The sequence below is a fragment of the Psammomys obesus genome, unplaced genomic scaffold (assembly GCF_907164565.1).
Source record: "Psammomys obesus unplaced genomic scaffold, mPsaObe1.curated_primary_1811, whole genome shotgun sequence".
In the NCBI taxonomy this organism is placed as follows: domain Eukaryota; kingdom Metazoa; phylum Chordata; class Mammalia; order Rodentia; family Muridae; genus Psammomys; species Psammomys obesus.
In genome coordinates this window covers 59649019-59667958 of record NW_026585644.1, presented here as the reverse complement: position 1 = coordinate 59667958, position 18940 = coordinate 59649019, and the positions used below count along the sequence as shown (strand labels likewise).

Below are 18940 nucleotides of genomic sequence, written 5' to 3'. Positions count from 1 at the left end.
CCTCCCTAGTTTCAACATTCTTTGACTAAAAAAAAAAAAAAGGTTAAAGAGAGAAAGAAAACAGAAACTTCACACTGCTGGTTACAATGTAAAACAGTATAGCCCCAAGTTTCAATCAGGTCACTGCAGGACCACAGCCCTACCCTAGGGACACACATGTCCACACAGACTTTATGTGGGAATAGAAAAAGCAGCATTGTTCATCACAGCCATCACGGCAGCCACTGGATACTTGTCATGTGCTGGATGGACCCGTGGCTCTGGTGTCATGACACAGCACTGACTGTAACTGTCCAGGTGAGTGTGGTCAGCCTCACATAGCTAGGTCAGCTATGAAAAGGGAACCTCAGCTGAAAAAATGCCTCCGTTAGATTGGCCTGTAGGCACACTGTGGGCATTTTTCTTAAGGAGTGACTGATGTGGCAGGGTGGCAACCCTGGTCTTGCGTTGTATGAAAAAGGAAGCTGATCAAGCAATGGAGAAAGCCAGTGAGCAGTGTCCATGCACGGTCCCTGCCTTGGCCTCCCTCCACAGACCCTGACTGTAGAATGTAAAGCAAATAAACCCTTTCTTTCTCCAAGTTGCTTCTGGTCATGGTCTCTATCATAGTAATAGAAAGCAAATCAGGGCAGCAACCTATGGGGGGATTGGGGGGAAGCCATCCGCAAAGACCAACTCAAAGCTTGATGTAAAGTGTCTACAGTACATGGAGTAGTGGTGGCAGACACTTTTTTTTTTTCTTTTTAGTTACATTTTGTTAACTCTGTGTCCCAGCTGTATCCCGCTCCCTCATTCCCTCCCCAACCCCACACTCCCTCCCTGGTCTCCTCCCTGCCCCTTTCCAAGTCCACTGATAGGGGAGGACCTCCTCCCCTTTCATTTGACCCTGTTTTATCAGGTATCTTCAGGGCTGGCTGCAAAGTCCTCCTCTGTGGCCTAACAGACTGCTCCTCCCCTGGAGGGGGGAGGGGTCAAACATCCGTGGCAGACACTTTTAATCCCAGCACTTGGGAGGCAGAGGCAGGCCTGATCTATACATCAAGTTTTGCAACAGGCAGGGCTACACAGAAAAACCGTGTCTCAAAAAATATATATATCTGAACTTACACACTATGTGCAACACAAGAGCTATGGCTCCGCATTCCTGTAAACGCACTAAAAACACTGACATGCATTTCTTTTAATAACATTTATTTATTTAGTGTATGTGTGTGTGTAGACACAGGTTTACTTGCAAAACCCACACTCACGTCTATGTGCATGTGACACTGGGCATGTGATCAGAGGATAACTTTTGGGAACACACTACGTGGGTTCTGGAAGCTGAACTTAGATCAGACCACCAACCTTGGTGACAAGAACCTTTACCCACTAAGCAATCTTATCAGCCCATGTTAAATGGTTGAATTTTGTTACATGGATTGTAGCTCAATTGAATGTTCACATTTGTTATGTTTATTCAAATACTTATATATAATGTTTGTGATATTATACTAAAAACATACACACTGTAATGCACAATGCAGTATTATATACTATGTTATCTACATAGTATATAATTTTTTATTTTATGTGTATGGATGTTTTGCCTGTGTATATATCTGTGCACCATGTGTATGCCTGGTACCACAGACATCAGAAGAGGCTGTCAAGTCCCCTGGAACTGGAATTAAGATGGCTGTGAGCCACCATGTGGGGGCTGGGAATAGAACTTGAGTCCTGTGGAAGAACAACAAGTGCTCATACCCACTCAAGAATCTCTCCTTGACTGGCCTACAGAAGTCGGGTTCTTATTTCTCTTTCACATAGACAGCAGAATAAACTGTAATGTTAGGAAATCAAGAAGCAATGAACTAATTATTTTGTTTATCTCTTTTGCATTCAGGAATACATTTAATATTTAGTCCACAAGGAGAATATCCATGCTTACCTTAAATGTCAAGATAATGCTGATAAAGAGAAGAATAATAAGGACTAAACATGTAGGATTCACTGACATTATATCATCTCTGTAGGGAAAGCTCGGGGGCTGAAAGGGAAAGGTCCTTCATTAGCAAACCTCATTCATCTTTCAAGATATATTCCACAGGCAGCAGTTCAGAGTGCACATGAGAGGAGGTGGCTGCTATTTAGGAGATACACACAATTCTCCTACCTCTACCCATGAGATAGCAACAGTGAGTCAGGGAGAGCCAACATGGACTGAACACAGGCAATAACTAGCTCCAGCAAAGGAGAGTCAGAAGGAGAGCCATAGCAAGATGGGAGACACCACTCAGTCCTCCCACTGCACCCTGGGAGTCAGTCTACCTTGTGTGGTTCTTTCTACACTTCCAGTGTTTTGACTGGGTAGTGCATTCTTGATTTTTTTCAAGTTCTGGGTACCCTACATGGTGTGTGCACGGAGGACAAACCAATTGAAATGAATGTTGGCTATCAGCACATCTTTCTAGATAGCAGATTCTCTTCCCTGTTTGTTTTACTTTGTAAACAATGACAATGAATCACAGGGTTAAAACGCACACACACAGTTATTTAACTGTTTTACAGGACTCCGGCTTCGGTCGCCTGCGGCCCTCTCAGATACTGCCTTTCTAGCCCACTCTGTTTCAATTTGTCAGCAGTGACATCGGGAGATCCCCTTTCATTGCTGTCTCTAGGCACTGCTGATAACGTACCCAATCTGCTACTACAGTCCAGACTGATCTGGTTTTTGTACATTTTGTGGAAACAGGTTCTAAGTAGCCCAGGCTGACTGTGGACATGTCCCTCACCCTCAGCCTTCTAGGTGTTGGGACTGTAGGTGTGGGGCACCATGCCCCGCTCAGAATGACCATTAAATAACAGAATTTTTTTTTCTTTTTTTTTTTGATTTATTTATTATTTATACAGTTTTCTGCCTGCAGGCCAGAAGAGAACACCAGATCTCATTATGGATGGTTATGAGCCACAATGTGGTTTCTGGGAAGTGAACTCAGGACCTTTGAAAACAGTCAGTGCTCTTAATCTCTGAGCCATCTCTCTAGCTCCCCATTTTTTTTCTTTTTGAAGGTATTAGGAAGTCAAAACAGGGTCACATGTAACCCAGGCTGGTCTCAAATTCACTATGTAGATAAGGATAACCTTGAACTCTGACCTTGAACTTCTGCCACCTCACAGGGCTTCCTGAAATATTTCACTTTGGTTTGTCATTACAAATAAAAGTGAAAGCTGATTTTTCTTTTTACAGCATTATAATGTCTGCCAGTGCCAACGATATTGTCATTGTACTACAGGATGGCTCAAAGTGAACAAATGGAGAGTAGCAGAACAAGGTAAGGTTCAAAAGGAAGCCACTGAATAAATATATAAAAATATATATGTACATATACATATATGCCTCCTGCATGTTGGGCTATATGTGACTGTCAAGCTGTGCGGCCCACGGAATGTGATACACACTGTGATGCACCACTCACAGCACAGGGCCGCTACTGGCCCTGTGTTTTCCATGTGCTCTTACTGTCACCACCAGTGCAGCCCCACAGATGACAAGCTGCTGAGACTGACTTTCTTCCTCACTGCCAGCATAATTTGAGGAACCCAGCAATGTAGACATTCTAAGGAGCAGAACCTTGGGACCTTCCGTGCCGGGAATAGCAGCAGGTCAGAGCATGACTGTCTCCTCTCCCTCCTCCTCAGCTATCCTTTCCACTGGACCATCTGGTTCCCAATGTCACATCCTCACCTCTCATCCTAGCACCCTGGTCCTCACCCTGAGTTCAGAGACCACTACAAAGGCTCCATAAAGTGAGCATACTGGCCCAGTATGAAATCCAAGGGATCAGGGAGTGGGCTCAGGCAGGAGGCCAAGCTGGCAACTCAGCAAGACCTGGTCTCAAAATGAAATTCTAAAATGAGAGACCCTGGGTTTGATCCTTATACCGCCTTTGAAAAAAAAAAAAAAAGAAAAAAAAAAAAGAGCTGGAGGGATGGCTCAGCGGTTAAGAGCACCGACTACGGCAGCTCACAACTGTCTGTAACTTCAAGATTCAACACCTTCACACAGACACAGACATGCAGGCAAAATACCAATGCACATAAAAGTAAATAAGATTAATAATAATAATAAAATTATATAGAAAGAACATTCAAGAGTGAACATTTTAGTGGTGTGGTTGGTGGCAAGGCACATGCCTTTAGTCCCAGCATTCAGGAGGCAGAGGGAGGTGGATCTCTGAGTTCAAGGCCAGCCTGGTCTGCAGAATGAGCTCCATGACATTCAGGGCTACCTAGTGAAATCCTGTCTCAAAAAAAAACAACACACACAAAAAGCGCACACATACAAAAGAGTGAACATCTTGCCATTTAAACAAATTTAAAGAAATTGCATTTTATGACACAATGACAATCTTAAAAATCCAAGGTTAAAAAGAGCAAGGGCCCAAAAAATTATTTGATCTAATGCTGGTAAAAGCTCCTTAACACCCAGCCACCAACACTTACTTACATGTCCATAAAGGACTTAACAAAATAGCAAAATAGCATCCATTGCTGACACCTGAGCACACAGTACCGGGATTCTTGGTAGACACAGGAAATGCCATCACTGCCCTCTGTGTCTTGCCTCCTGCAGTTTCCAGGAGGTTCTAATGAAAAGCACTCTGGAAAATCAGACCACCCACCTTTCAGAGAACAATCTTACCAGCTGCAAGTTTAAGATCTAATAATGTGTGTGCCCCTCGATAATGTTCTGTCCTTTACTTATCAGGCACCCCAGGACAAGAAGCACCAAGCAGAGGGCACCTACCAGCTGCCGTATGTACTCCTGAATAGAGTTTGGGTAGACAAGCACGGTGATTGCAACCAGAGTATTCAGGGCAAAGTCAAAGATCTGGTAGCAAAAGAATGGGATGATCCAAGCAGCATGTTGCTAAACATGAGAAAACAGAATGTTAATGTATTGGATGTAACAAGACATAAACAAGTTCACCAGTGAAGGGACCCAGAGGAGCCTGACCATGATGGCAACTGGCACGCCATGCAGAAGCAGTTAAGAAACAAAAATACCAATTGTTCATGATATCGGTTTTACTGGTATCATGAGGAAGTAGTGAGAAATTTCTGAAGATTCTTGCAGAAACTATGAGTAACTCCATTCTCAGTACAGGTAATCTGAAGTTATGCTAGTACAGCAGCATAACTGTACATGCTGTGGGCCACAACCCCTTTGGGGGTCGAACAACCTTTTCATAGGGGTCGCCTAAGACCACTGGAAAATACAGACATTTACATTACGATTCATAACATTAGCAAAATTACAGTTATGAAGTAGCAATGAGAATAATTGTATGGCTGCGGTCACCACAACATGAGGAACTGCATTAAAGGGCCGCAGCATTAGGAAGGGTAAGAACCGCTGCTCTAAGGAAGGGCCTGAAGAAAGGCCTAGCACCCCACTGCAGCCACTTACCTTATACGCTCCATAAGTAGCCATTGCACATATCAGTATCATGAGGAGAGAGATTGCGATCGCAATGCACATGTCTGAGAAAAGGTCCAAAAAGAGGAGTAGGGGTGTGGGGAGGGGGGCGACAACCATTAGATCCACTACTAAGCATGCTGAGCTTCTCTTCATTTCGTTTATAAACCAATTATAGGTGAAAACTTTATGCCAGATCAACCAGAGCTAACAAGTGCCCAGCTGATGTTGTCACTAAATTCGAAGTGACTACATGATTGCAAATAGGCAGAGCTGCTGGTCACAGATACCAAACCTGGCCTTCTAGGGCACTAGCTGCGATCATTCTACAATCATACAGGTGTCTGTTTGTATTTAAAGCTCCTGGGTAAATTAAAGCTTTCCCATACTTTTTGTACTCACCTATTTTTTGTCTAAGATTTATTTATTATATGAGCAATGTTACATCTGCATGTACACCTCCACGCCAGAAAAGGGCACACATCTCATTACAGATGATTATGAGCCACCATGTGGTTGCTGGGAATTGAACTCAGGACCTCTGGAAGAGCAGCCAGTGCTCTTAACCTTTGAGCCACCTCTCTAGCCAATCCCCTTACTCATGTACTCATGTTAAAAATCTCAGTTTCTTTTCAAGACTTTAATATTCCAATTTATTCTAAAGCAATTTCACCTTTCATCTAACTTCTCGCTTATCTCACATCACCTAACTAGGCTCAAAAACCATTAAATGCCTTATAACTTCAGTTTCCTTCATTTTTTTCATATGATCCAAATCCCCACTTTAATGAAATAGGTCCCAGGTAAAATCACCTCTTTGGAAAGATTCCCTCAGCATTCCAGATGGCGCGGTCACTGTGCCCTCCCTCACGTGGAATTATCGTTATAACACGCATCACCATTAACTTTATTCTAGCTGGTATCGGTGACTGTTGGTTCCTACCCAAGTAAGAAGACATGACACTGCTGGCTACCACCATCTAGGTGAGGGGTGGCCCCTGTAGCAGCAGCACACGGCACCGGGACCCAGGCTGAGAAGCTCTGTAAGAAGAACACACTCGAACCTTCCAGGCTCACTTCAGAATATAAAATACATCCATGCCATTTATACTGATTACGAGAATTACAATTAATCTCGGTTTTTTTTTTTTTTTCTTTTCATGATGTGGCTACTAGAAATGGACACATTCACATATTCTGACTGAACCATGCTGATCTGGAATGATGCCCGTGTCAAGGAAGGTACTAGCTGAACACATATCTACTCAGGAATTTGTGTCCCTAGCTGCTGACTCCTGATGCTGAGATGGCAGTGAAGTAGCTGCACTCGATGGTTTTCAGTAATGGTTTATTCCTTCTGGCTCAAGGAGACGTTTTTTCTTACTGACAGAGTATAAATAGAAGGAGGGCTCGGGGTTGCAGGCCCTTCTGAGAGCAAAGACTGCACTGTGACTAATTCTGCCACAGGAGTTAATCTTGATAGCCAGCTTGACTGGACAGAGAAGGCCTGGATTAGCCAAGCACATTGTTTCTGTAAGAGTGTTTCTGGAATGCTAAATAAGAGGAAAGGCCCCACATAGGCTGAGGCCCCCAACACATCTGTTCCCACCCCTTTGCAGCTGCTCATAATGGACTAAATGCCCTGAACTGTAAGGAAAGGAGATGGGGGAGGGGAAGGAGAGAAACTTCCTGTATATTTAATAAGAAAAAATAATTTTATGAAAACCAGGCCATTATAGGATTTTCTTTGACTATTTCAAGATCTTCAGGGATATAGACAATAAATATACAAATAAATTCAAACTTTTATTCAAGAAATGAAAATATTAATATGCACCACACAAAGAACCTTAATGACTGTGTGTGCTATGGGGGTAGAGGGGCACACTCCAGAACTGACCTTGATAGTAACAATTTCAAACTTCGTGACTTGTATTTTTATTAAGGAACATAAAACCCAAAGAAATTTAAAAGGCACAAATAAAAGCCATGAAATGAAGTACACTATTAGCACTCATAAAAGTGAGACATGAGGAAAATTTGGAAATCCCCCTTCCTAGCAGCTATTCTGTACAAACTGGCCACATCCCAAGCACATGAAGCAGCTGATGAACATCCAACTGTAAATCAGAACACAGAGCAGGCAGGACGAAAGCATGCTGCTACGTCCAGTAACCCACAGCATCTGCCAACCCCACAGAAATAATGCAATCTAGTCGGTAAAGAAGGGTTAATCTTGGGGAGGGGGAGGGAATGAGGGAGCGGGATACAGCTGGGACACAGAGTTAACAAATTATAACTAAAAATAAAAATAAAATAAAAAAAAAGAGAGAGAGAGAAAAAAAAAAAAGAAGGGTTAGTCTGTGGAATTCAAGTGCATCCCTTCCTAGGATTCACAGGACAGCTCAGGGGTAGAGCATCTGTCTAACCTGAGCAAGGCCCTGGGGTTCAGTCCCTAGCATGAAAAGTCAACTGCCAGTTGACACTACTACTAAAAGGGGATTTTAGGATCAATCGCTCTGGCCAATGCCAGCACTATTTTTTGCACAGTAACATCTCCACCTCAACATCGGAGCACAGTGACATCAGTTTCTTGAATTCAATGTTGGTTTAATAATGCAGTTCTCCTTTGAAAAGGATCCTGGGCAAAGCTATACATCAGGTACAACAGGCATAATCAGAAAATGTTTCCTCAATTCAATTAGTTGCTGAGACAGAACAGGCACATAAAAGCTACCCGAAATGCCTGTGTTGAATCAGCTAATTTTGTTCCCCCAACCTCACAGGCTGCTCACTCCTCAGCAGGCTTGCAGCTAACTCCAACACCTATCGGATTCAAGTTTAGTCAGATTCATTTACATCTAGATCGTCTCTAGTTTCTGGCCACATTGGTGGCCCCACAGCACATGAAAACAAACAGTATTAGTTATCACCAAGTACAGGAAAATATTTTCAGTTGAGCTCTCAACAGTATGTAGCTACTCAGAGCAAAATGCAGAGCCCTCAAACCCCAGAGTGAAGACCAGAAAACCCAGGTCCTGCTTCAGGAGCTCCATCCTGAGGCTCAGAGGCTGGGAAGAACAAGCAGTGAAATACTAATTTTATTCCTCTAAAACACAAAGGTCAAATACTCGTAATCTGCTGATGTTTATCGAAATAAAAAATTCACCCCAAAGAGGACTTTTATAACTTGATAACTTCTGCTTTTATGTTTAAACCTAATGTTTACATAATGAATACTGGTGGGTTTACTCTAGTTTATGATAAGATGCAAACACTAACAGGATGCTATCCTTGTTATGAAGCTGATAATTAGCTATTATGGACAGGGGAAAAAATGGAGGAATTCTGGAACGATGAGGGCAACCAAAGCTCCAGGTCAGCCTGGGTGACAAGAGTGGGAACCTGTCTCAAAAATAAAGCAAAAAGCAAGCCAACATAAAGAGAACCCAAATACCATTAACAAGTGCACACTTGACTTTTCTGTTAAGTATAGAGGAACATGGACCTGGCAGTACAGATGGGTATGTAATCCCAGCTACATTGGAGCTCACACAGGAGGCTCTTTGCCACTTCGAGACCTGCCAGGGTCACTGACCAACAACCTGCTTCCCACAAAACATGCAAAAACAAAGGGGCTGGGGCTATGTAGCTCTGGGATAGTGTTCACCTAGTGTGTGGTACATGGCCCTGGTAACAAGCTCAACCCCATCAACTAAATAAATACAAAAAAGGGGCTGGACAGATGACTCAGAGGTTAAGAACACAGGCTGCTCTTCCTAAGGTCCTGAGTTCAATTCCCAGAAACCACATGGTGGCTCACACTAGCTATGAGATCTGATGCCCTCTTCTGGTGATCAGGCACACATGCAGGCAGAATGTTATATAAAGAACAAATAAATGTAAATAAATAAGTAAATACAAAGATGAGGAAGGGGTAGATGGATGGATGGAAAACAAAACAAAACCAAAAACCCTACCTTACACTGAATCTGCAAAATTTTCACAATGTAACATTCAGACTTCAAAAACATTAAAGCATAATCAGTAACAACAACAAGGCCTTGGTACCAAGCAATGCAGAACAGTGTTAGAGACCTGAGCTCATCTAGTTCCTAAGCAGTTGTTGGCAAACATAAGAGCACAAAGCTGTCAAACATTCTCTAAGTTCCATGAATCTTAAGAGTTCAATACACACACCAAGTGGTTGTGGCTCATGCCTTTAATCTTAGTACTCAGGGTGCAGAAGTAGATGAGTCTGAATTCAAGGCCAGCCAAGTCTACAGACCGAGTTCTGGAAGAGTTAGGGCTATACAGAAATACCCTGTCTCAAAAACAGAACGTTCAATACAGTCAGCAAAAGTTACGACAGACACTTGGCACCACACCTGGCGTTTTAGTATCTCGCACAGGTGAGGCAGACAGGGATGGTCAGACAAAACACCCGGACACAGCTGCACCTGTAGGAGTATCTCCATGGCCACAAGATGCTTTCTTCATGTCTCCAAATTCACCCTCCCCATGCTACTCTCTGCCCACGAAGACCTGTATGGTTAGCGACCTAGCTGCCTTTCTGTTGCTGTGATAGAACACTTTAACAAAAAGCAACTTTGGGGGAGGAGGGCTCCTTTGGCTTACACTACCAGGTCACAGTCCATTAGCAAAGTCAGGGCAGGAATATAAGAACTTAAATCAGGAACTTATAACCATACTTAACTAGCTTTCCTATACAGCTCAGAACCACCCACCTAGGAAACAATGCCACCCACAGTAACCTGGGCCCTCCTACATCAATTAATAACCAAGACAATCTCCTACATGCCTGCCCACAGGCCAACCTGATCTGGGCAATTCCTCAGTCAAAACTCCCTTCTCAAGTGGCTGTATCAAGCTGACAGAAAGCTAAGGACACTAACAAAACTCCTTTTGCCTCCTGTCCTTGGCTGAGGAAGAAAGACCAGACTGCCCCTTACAGGGATGGGGCTAGGGATGGAGACCCAAGGCCAAAGGTCACTTGTCTGTCCGTCAAGAAGTGGTTAACTTCAGTTCCAGGAAACACCATCTTCCAGCCTCCCTTCAGCCTAAGGCAGCAGGGTTGGCCTGACTCAGGTGGTGCCTGGTAGTCCTGTACCTACCTACAGCTTTGTGTTTTACTTGGAGGGGGAAGGTTATTCCTAGAAAATAAACATTTACCCAATTATCTTCAAAAACCAAAAGAAACTGGGCACTAGTGGCACATGCCATTAGTTCCAGCACTTGGGAGGCAAAGGCAGTTGGATCTCTGAGTTCCAGGACAGCCAGGATTATGCACAGAAACCATGCCAAGACAAAACAACAACAACAACAAAACAACAAAAACAAGCAAACAAAAAAATCCCAAAACAAATTAATCAAAATGTAGTCAAATGCCATATGCCAACTATTGAACAATGTGACTTAAAAGGTACATAGATAAATGGATTCAAGGCTGAGAATCCAACTCCATTCCATTCCTCACAGATGATTTTTGATAATATGAAACATTTATAAATTTAAAACATGTGCTTAATATTTCTTTAACAGAAATGTCTAAAAGCTAGATGGTAAAGTGAGGAAAATTTCTTTATTTTCTTTTTCCCAATGGATTCCCCAATAAAGAGGAATTTCCCTAGTCTGATCAGACCACCTGAGGAAAATTACCACATGGCAAAATCTTCAGGCATATAGCTAACCAGCACTCAAAGAGACAGCAACATGAGCTGGGTCACAGCTCAGTAGGTAGTATTCTAGCACAAGGCTCTAGGTTTGGTCTTTAGAACCACTATGGAGTTAAAGCCATGCATGCTGGTACGTATCTGTAGCAGGAAAATCAGAAGTTCAAGTTTATCCTAGACTACAATGTTGACTATGTAAGATGTCACCCTCCCACATGTGCATGTGTGTTTCTGTGTGTGTGCATACACACAAAGGATCTTAAAAAAAAAGGATTTGTTTACGGGTGTTTTGCCTGTATGCCTGTATGTATATTTGTGTACCACATGTGGACGGAAGGCCAGAAAAGGGCATCAAATCCTCTGAAACTGGAGTTACATATGGTTATAAGCTAGTAGGTATACGCTGGGAGCCAAATCCAGATCCTCTGGAAGAGCAACAAGTATTTTTAACCCTAGGCCATCTTCCCAGTACCAAAATAGCTCTATTAACTTACAGAATTTTCAATCATAATTATGCAACTGACTGAACCAAATATCATTATTTGGTTTATTATTGGATTATTTAATTCTATCTATGCAAGTGGTACAGGCCTCTGACCTACAAATTTATTTACTGTCCTGCTCCACCTTTGTAGTACTGAGGACCAAAACATGAACACCCAGGAAAGCACTCTACCAGTGAGCTTCATTCTCAGCCTTGTATTTAAAAACAAGCTGCATTAAGCTGTTGACCAGTCAGGCTCCAATGATGCAATCTTTCTGCCTCAGCCTTCTGAGTCGCTACAATTACCAATCTGAGTCTCCAGGCCCATATTCTATAGTCTATATGAATATAGAAACAAGAATAAATGGTTAAATATACAAGACACCTGTTTCTTAGAAAAATCCTGACATAAAAAACACATAATGTACATTTGAAATAAGAAAAAGTTAAAACTGATTTGAAATCATTGTGAGACAAAGTTTTATTATTATTAAACTTATAATAAAAAAGTATCTCATTAGATATTAGGATCAATAGTCCTATTGTAACTCCCTTTTTATGTAACGATTGTATATTTTTGAATGAGGTAATTTTTCCATCCATACAGAACCTTTGCATTAGGTTGTATAAAAACCAAAAATAGAATTAAACAGTTGTTGAGGCCACCTGCTTCATCCAAAACTTTGTCTGTTGATATGTCTAATTGTCTGTATATATTATTGTCTATATGTATATATTTACATACATGTAGATGAATGGTGTTTTGGGGAGCTCCCGTTTTGTCTATTGATTATATGTGTACATGTGTTAGTATGTGTGCCAAATGTATATGCTTTAACATGCTTCTAAGTTTAGTAAGTGATAAGTAGTCAGGAGTGTTTTATCAACCTTCTTAATTAGGATTCCAGCTTCCAGCAAGCCGCTGTTCACTTCTAAGCCATTAAGTTAAAGGGAACTAAGGTTTCCTTTTACAACCATTTGTATTTCTAGCAAGAAATTGTCAGGGCTGTTGATTAACTGACTAAAACCCACTGTTGTTAAACAATACAAGTTTTTAGCCAGGAGCTGCTTTGGTGGCAGAGAAACTAGAAGGCCTGGATAGCTCAATAGATAAAACTTCAGACCCTGAGTCTGAAAATTCAGGTTCAACTCCCTGCTACCTCTCTTTTCCTTTCTTTAGAAGCTCTGGTGACTAGCAGGCCCCTGGGACTTAAACTGTATCTGGAGTTAAACTACACTTAGAGTTAAACTATATGTAGAGAGAACCCCAAATAGTACGGCTACCAGCTTGAAAGATTAAGAGCTAAAGTACAGAGAAAAACACCAGCCATCAGCTAGTACCCGCCATGGTTTACGCTGTGTGCAGAAGCTGGTCTCTAGCATCCTGAAAAGAAGGCAGCTCCTGGAGCCATCAGAGTTAGCCAGTGAGAGCTGTATACTTTTTCATCTTTTTCCTGATATTTGTTCATTCTCCCTTGCAAAAAGTCAAAGTCTATGGCAAAGCTGGGTGTGGTGTAGTGGCATGCATGTATAATCTCAGCACCAGAGTACACAGACAGAGGATTGGAGTTCAAGGTATAGTTTTTGCTATATCTAAAGTTTCAGGTCAGCCTAAGCCACATGAAACCCTGCTTCAAAAAGTCTGTTAGGAGCCAGGCGGTGGTGGCACACACCTTTTATCCTAGCACTCCTGGGAAGCAGATCTCTATGAGTCTGCAGGCTGCTCTACAGAGTTCCAGGACAGCCAGGGCCACGCAGAGAAACCCTGCCTCAGAAGTCTGTTAGAAAGTATTAGTGTCTAGAATGCATAAATCCCAACCTGGCACAGCAGCACACGCACCAGGCTTAGCTCTTGGGAAGGCAGAGAGGTCAGCACTGGGCAAACCACACCTGACTCCTGTATGATAAATGAGACCTGCCTCATAAAAACGGGGGAAAGGAATTCACAAAGGATGTGGAGAAGTAAGGATCTGACTCATTAAGAACAGAGGCAGAGAGCATGTGCAGCACATAAGTACCTGCTGATTTGATTTGTAATGAGTGAAAGAAAGAAACTAAAGTTAAAATAGCAGCTCAAATAGGCCCTTGAATCAATATTTGTAATTTAACAGAAAAGACAGACTCCTTGTCCCGAGAAATCCCAAAATATCACTAGATGCTGTCTGACTACTTACTGGCATCATCCATGAAATCAAATTCCCCTCCTAGCTCAGAGCCTGAAAAGTGATACTGATCAGGGTCTGCCAGGGCGCTCAGCAGGATCAGCAGGACGACAGCATTGATGATCTGCAGGGAGAAGAAAGGCACTTGAGACCCCAGGCCAGAGACTCAGATCACCCACGGTGCTTCACAGCTGCAGCTGAGTGAGCGTGCAAAATGAGATGGCTCAGTGGGTAAAGGCAGCTGTCATCAAACCGGATAATATGAATTCAATCCCCAAGGCCGACACAGGAGAATCAACTCTTCCAAGTTGTACTCTGGCCTTCATATGTGCACCTACGCACCCATATATAAATACACAAATAAATAATTGCTTTTTGAAGAGCAGTGTTGTGTGGCTCTAATTGCAGTATTGGGGAGCAAAAATGGAGAATAGGGGGTGGAGTGGGCAGGGCAGGTCCCTGATACTTATTGGTTAGTCAGTCTAGACAAACTAGGGAGTTTCAGATTCAGTGAGGGGTCTTATCTTAAAAACTGAAGGAGAACCAAAGAAAGACTAAATGTCAACCTCTGACCTCCATACATGTACAAAGTTAAGTATCATGACACACACACATACATACACTCGAACAGCAGTGTGGGAAAATAGAGTGGGAAAAGAACTACCTACCCCTAGCCTAATCTTTGACTTCTGCTGAGGACAATACCCTTCAAACCTAACACACACACATGGAAATGACCTTAACCAGCATCTTCCCCCTCTACTCATCCTTTCCTGTGATTAAAGAGGACAACACTCAGACATAGCATGAGGCACTTTATATAAAGCTTCCAAGCCCTACAAACACTCTCAAGTTAATTAGAGCATGCAAAATAATCCCCATTGTAAAAAAAGTGAGACCTAGAAGTTAAAACACTGATCAAAATCAGAAGTTGGACTGGAGAGCGAGGATCTGACTCAGGAACGTAAATCCCAAACCTAGCTTCTTCCTGGCTTCTGCTCACATGTGTAACTCATTACCTCTGGGCTTACCACCTCCCTTCTCTCCCCACACCCACCCCCAACCCCAAGTTCTGAAACATGAGGTGTTCTGTTTTACTCTTCTCAAAACAGAGGAAGGGCCTTTTACCAACATTAACTAAAGACGTATCCTATTAGCTGGAAATACTTACTCTATAGAAGAGATTCAGTCTTACTACTTGGTAAACAACCACAGCAGAATGTTTACTATGACAACATCAAATTTTTTTAGGATTGTGGAATGACTTTTTTTTCCTTTCTCTATTTTCCAAATTGTCAGATGCAGCCTGGTAAGAACAGTAATTCCTAGAATATACATGATTACTTTAAATAGATACTACAAGCTTGAGGTTAAGTGTTTGAGGGTGAGAAAGGGTCCCACTTATAAACTAGTCACTCTCCTGACATGGTTATTAATAACAGCATTTCTTGTTTTAATCTAAAGAACCAAGATATTTCACAAGACAGCAGTATGGTAACTGCAAACATGAACAATTGAAGTGATCCAAGAGACACAGTTAGATACAACCACTATAATTAAGCCAATTAAGAGTATGTGGGGGTGGGGGGTAGCAGACACCTTTAGTCCCAGCAGGTAGGCAGACCTCTGAGGACAGTTTGATCTACAGAGCAGGGTTCCAGGACAGCCAGGGACACACAGATAAACCCTGTCTTAAACACAAAAACACACACACACAAGTAAAATTAAAGACCAGACCAAGAGTTGGTGCCAAAGCTCAGGGGCACATTTTTCCCCCCCTGTGTAGCCTTGGCTGTCCTGGATTCGATTTGTAGACCAGGCTGGCTTTGAACCAGGCTGGCTTTGATCTGGCCTCTACCTCCCTGAGTGCTGGGATTAAAGGCATGTGCCACCATGACCAGCTGGTACAGCATTTTTTAAAGACAAAAACGACAGTTACGTCAAGTTCCAGGGGATTGGAGAATCTGTGTTTTTGCAGAGCTTAGCAGTATTTTCCAGACACTATATAACAGTTACTTCTGATTTACATTTTCTCTGCTCATTTTGTTTGTGTTTTAGCTTGCACAAACATTAATTAATTTGGCTATTACATGTGGACCATGGTCAGGGTCACAGTCTCAAAAGTGATGCTATGCTGGATGTGACCACTGACGGACAGAGGGCTGAGGTGCATCCAGACAGCCACAAAATGGAGAGACAAGATGCAGTTACCTTAGTCACTTCACAGTAATTCCTAACACCAGAGTGAGGACCTAAGGGTGGGGGCATGTTTCCCAGATGGTGGAGAATCCTGAAAGCCAGAACAAAATTTGGGGCTTTCTTTTGAAGTGTTCAGTCATGAGATAGGGTGTGCTTGGACAGAGCTTCTCATTAAGGAGTCCCCACCCTGGAGGCATCTGCTCACATCTCTGTGAGACTGCCACTCCGTGTTTCAGTCTGCAGTGCTGGGTATGGCAGAGGTAGGGTGTCACACACCCAGAATCCTTAGAGGCCAGGCACAAAGATAAAGGCAAGGGAAGCCAGCAAGTTCAACTTTAAACCTGAGTGAGGTGACACCTTGTCACTACCAGAAACTATGGTTATGTCAGGTAATCATGCTGCTAGCTGCTCCGCCCAGCCTCTCACACCCATGCCTGCCCTGTGTCTTCTGGCAGCTTACTGTATTTCTGCTCTCCCCTCTGAGCCTCTAACTCTCCTCATGCTTTCATGACAGCTCTATTGGTTTGGTGCATCCCCCTGTCCCTAGTATGCCCTACTGCTTTTACAATTACTCTTATTCCAAACCTTGAGCCCTGAGGCCTTCTCTGCCCCAAGCACAGTGCAGTAATTCAGATAACGACCAATGAAGGGTTGGGGTTGGTGAGGTGGCTCAGCAGGTGGAGAGGTACTTGCATCAGGACCTGATGACATGATTTGATCCCTGGCAGGAAATAATTGACTCCTGAGTTGTCCTCTGATGTACATACATACATACATACATACACACACACATATATACATACATACATATAACACATACACAAATAATTTTATTTATTTATTTATTTATTTATTTATTTGTTTATTTATTTATTTTTGGAAGAGATAAGGTCTTACTACTGGAACTACAAAGATCTACCTGGTTCCTTAGTTTTTTGGTTTTTGGGTTTTTTTGAGCAGGGTTTCTCTGTGTAGCCTTGGCTGTCTTGGACTCATTTTGTAGACCAGGCTAGCCTTGAACTCACAGTGATTCACCTGCCTCTGCCTCCCTGAGTGCTGGGATAACATGAGTGTGCCACAGTGCCCAGCTTAGTATTATTCTTAAAGAAATGGGGTAAGCTTCTTGCATATCCAAACAACTGTCAACAACAACAACAAATAAATAAATAAATAAAAGAGAGAGAGAGAAAGAGAGGGAGGGTAAGGGAGAGAGGGAGGGAGGAGAGGGAGACAGAGAGAGAGAACAGAAGAAAAAAACATACACAACTCTCACCTCAAAGGGCTAACACATTTATTCTGGAGCCAAATATGAATGACTATGACCTGAAAACACAGACTTGAGTTACTCCAAATTCCATGTTCCAGTGTGATAATAGTTTCATTAAATCTTATGACACAACAAAAACTTGCAAATCAAAACACTTATACATACATCGATGGAAAATCAGGTAGGTAGGGAATCTCAGCCGCAAGCCTCAGATGCCATCAGCCTTTGGTTGGTGGGAGCTCAGGGTTTTTTATACATTCCAAAGGATGACCTACTAGTCACAAAGATGCTAGGTTATACGGAGGTGGCTAATAAGCAGCTATTGAGGGAAGCTAAGATGGCTCTGGACTCACAGCATTCCAGCCGCCCCACACCCCTGAGGTCGTCAGCAGTAAGCCAGTCTCTCGGAGGTGATGGGAGGTGTGGCTCTTTCCAGCTCTCCTTCACACGACTCACCCCTGCTTCTTTTCTTTGAGGGGTGAGATCTTCCTAATAATCTGACTTGCCTTTCCTGTATTACTACATAAACCTCAACAGCTGGACAAGAATTTGGTACCAAGAATGGAATGAACACAGGAGTGCCACAGGGACATGGCTCAATACAAAGAGGTGGGGGTATACCTTGCCATGGCAACTATAAACATGGTCAGATGGAAGAGGCCAAATACAAGCTAAAGCCCTGAGAACACTGGGCAAGAACTTCCTGAAAGAGAAGACAGAAGACCAAGAATGAAACACACTACAAATGAGAACCACAAGAGTGCAAAGACTTGCAGGCTATGTAACGTCCACAACTAAGCTCAACCAAAAGGCCTAGCAGACACATCATGCTCTTTTGGTTAGCTTGCCTGTACTCAGGCTGTGTCTCTTTCACTGAGGTGAGTACCAAATGTTTCTGTGCTGTCAACACTTTCTTTTCTTGTACTTAACGAATATTTCCATGTGTAAGTAAATTAAACTCATGTCCAATTACTTAAGTGGTGTTAGGGCCTTGTACATTCTCCAGAGAGCTAAAGTGCTTTCAGCCTTAAATCATGTGTCAGATCTCAAACAAACTTGTAGCTTATGCTTAAAGCACCAAAAGTGTCAGCAACCTTTTTCTTCTACTATCTTTTGGGCCTCCTGGCTGCTGCACTTGTTCTTCCCTTTCACCTCTCCTTTCTCCTCCTCCCTCTCCTCCCATGGCTCAGAGTCACGTCCACTCTGGACACTGCTAGATGTCACTGCCTCTGACTATACCTCCCTTTTATTCACAACAAGCTTTCTCCTCCACCATTTAAAAAACAAAACAACTGTCAGAACTCTTCACTGAGCTGTACTCAGTGAAGCAGGGCATGGTGCTGCCATGGCCTTTGACCCCAGCAATGCGGAGGGAGGAGCAGGTGGATCTCTATATACTCTCTACATAATAAGCTCCAGGCCAGCTAGTGAGCTACATAGTGAGACTCTTGTCTTAGGAGAGAGGGAAGAACCACAATAAAAAGCCTAGAAAGTGCTTCAAGCCTAGAAAGATAGCAAACAAAAAGTCTAAATAAAATTCAGAAAGTTGAGTCCAAAAAAGAAACCAATACTGACATCTACAATAAGGAAAATTTAACACTAAATAACACTAAATAACACACACACACACACACACACACACACACACACACACACACACACACACACACACAC

General features: G+C 42.7%; 1 protein-coding gene across 1 annotated transcript in view; it reads right to left on the bottom strand.

The window, feature by feature from the left end:
• The window catches only part of Laptm4b (lysosomal protein transmembrane 4 beta), a 48068-nt gene that overhangs the window by 12907 nt on the left and 16221 nt on the right, over positions 1-18940 (bottom strand). Inside the window, exons 2-5 of the mRNA XM_055620111.1 lie at positions 13813-13924; positions 5453-5526; positions 4790-4912; positions 1931-2029 (exon numbers count right to left, since the gene is read on the bottom strand). Of these exons, the coding sequence (XP_055476086.1) occupies positions 1931-2029; positions 4790-4912; positions 5453-5526; positions 13813-13924 (408 nt within the window). The remainder of the gene's footprint in view (positions 1-1930; positions 2030-4789; positions 4913-5452; positions 5527-13812; positions 13925-18940) is intronic.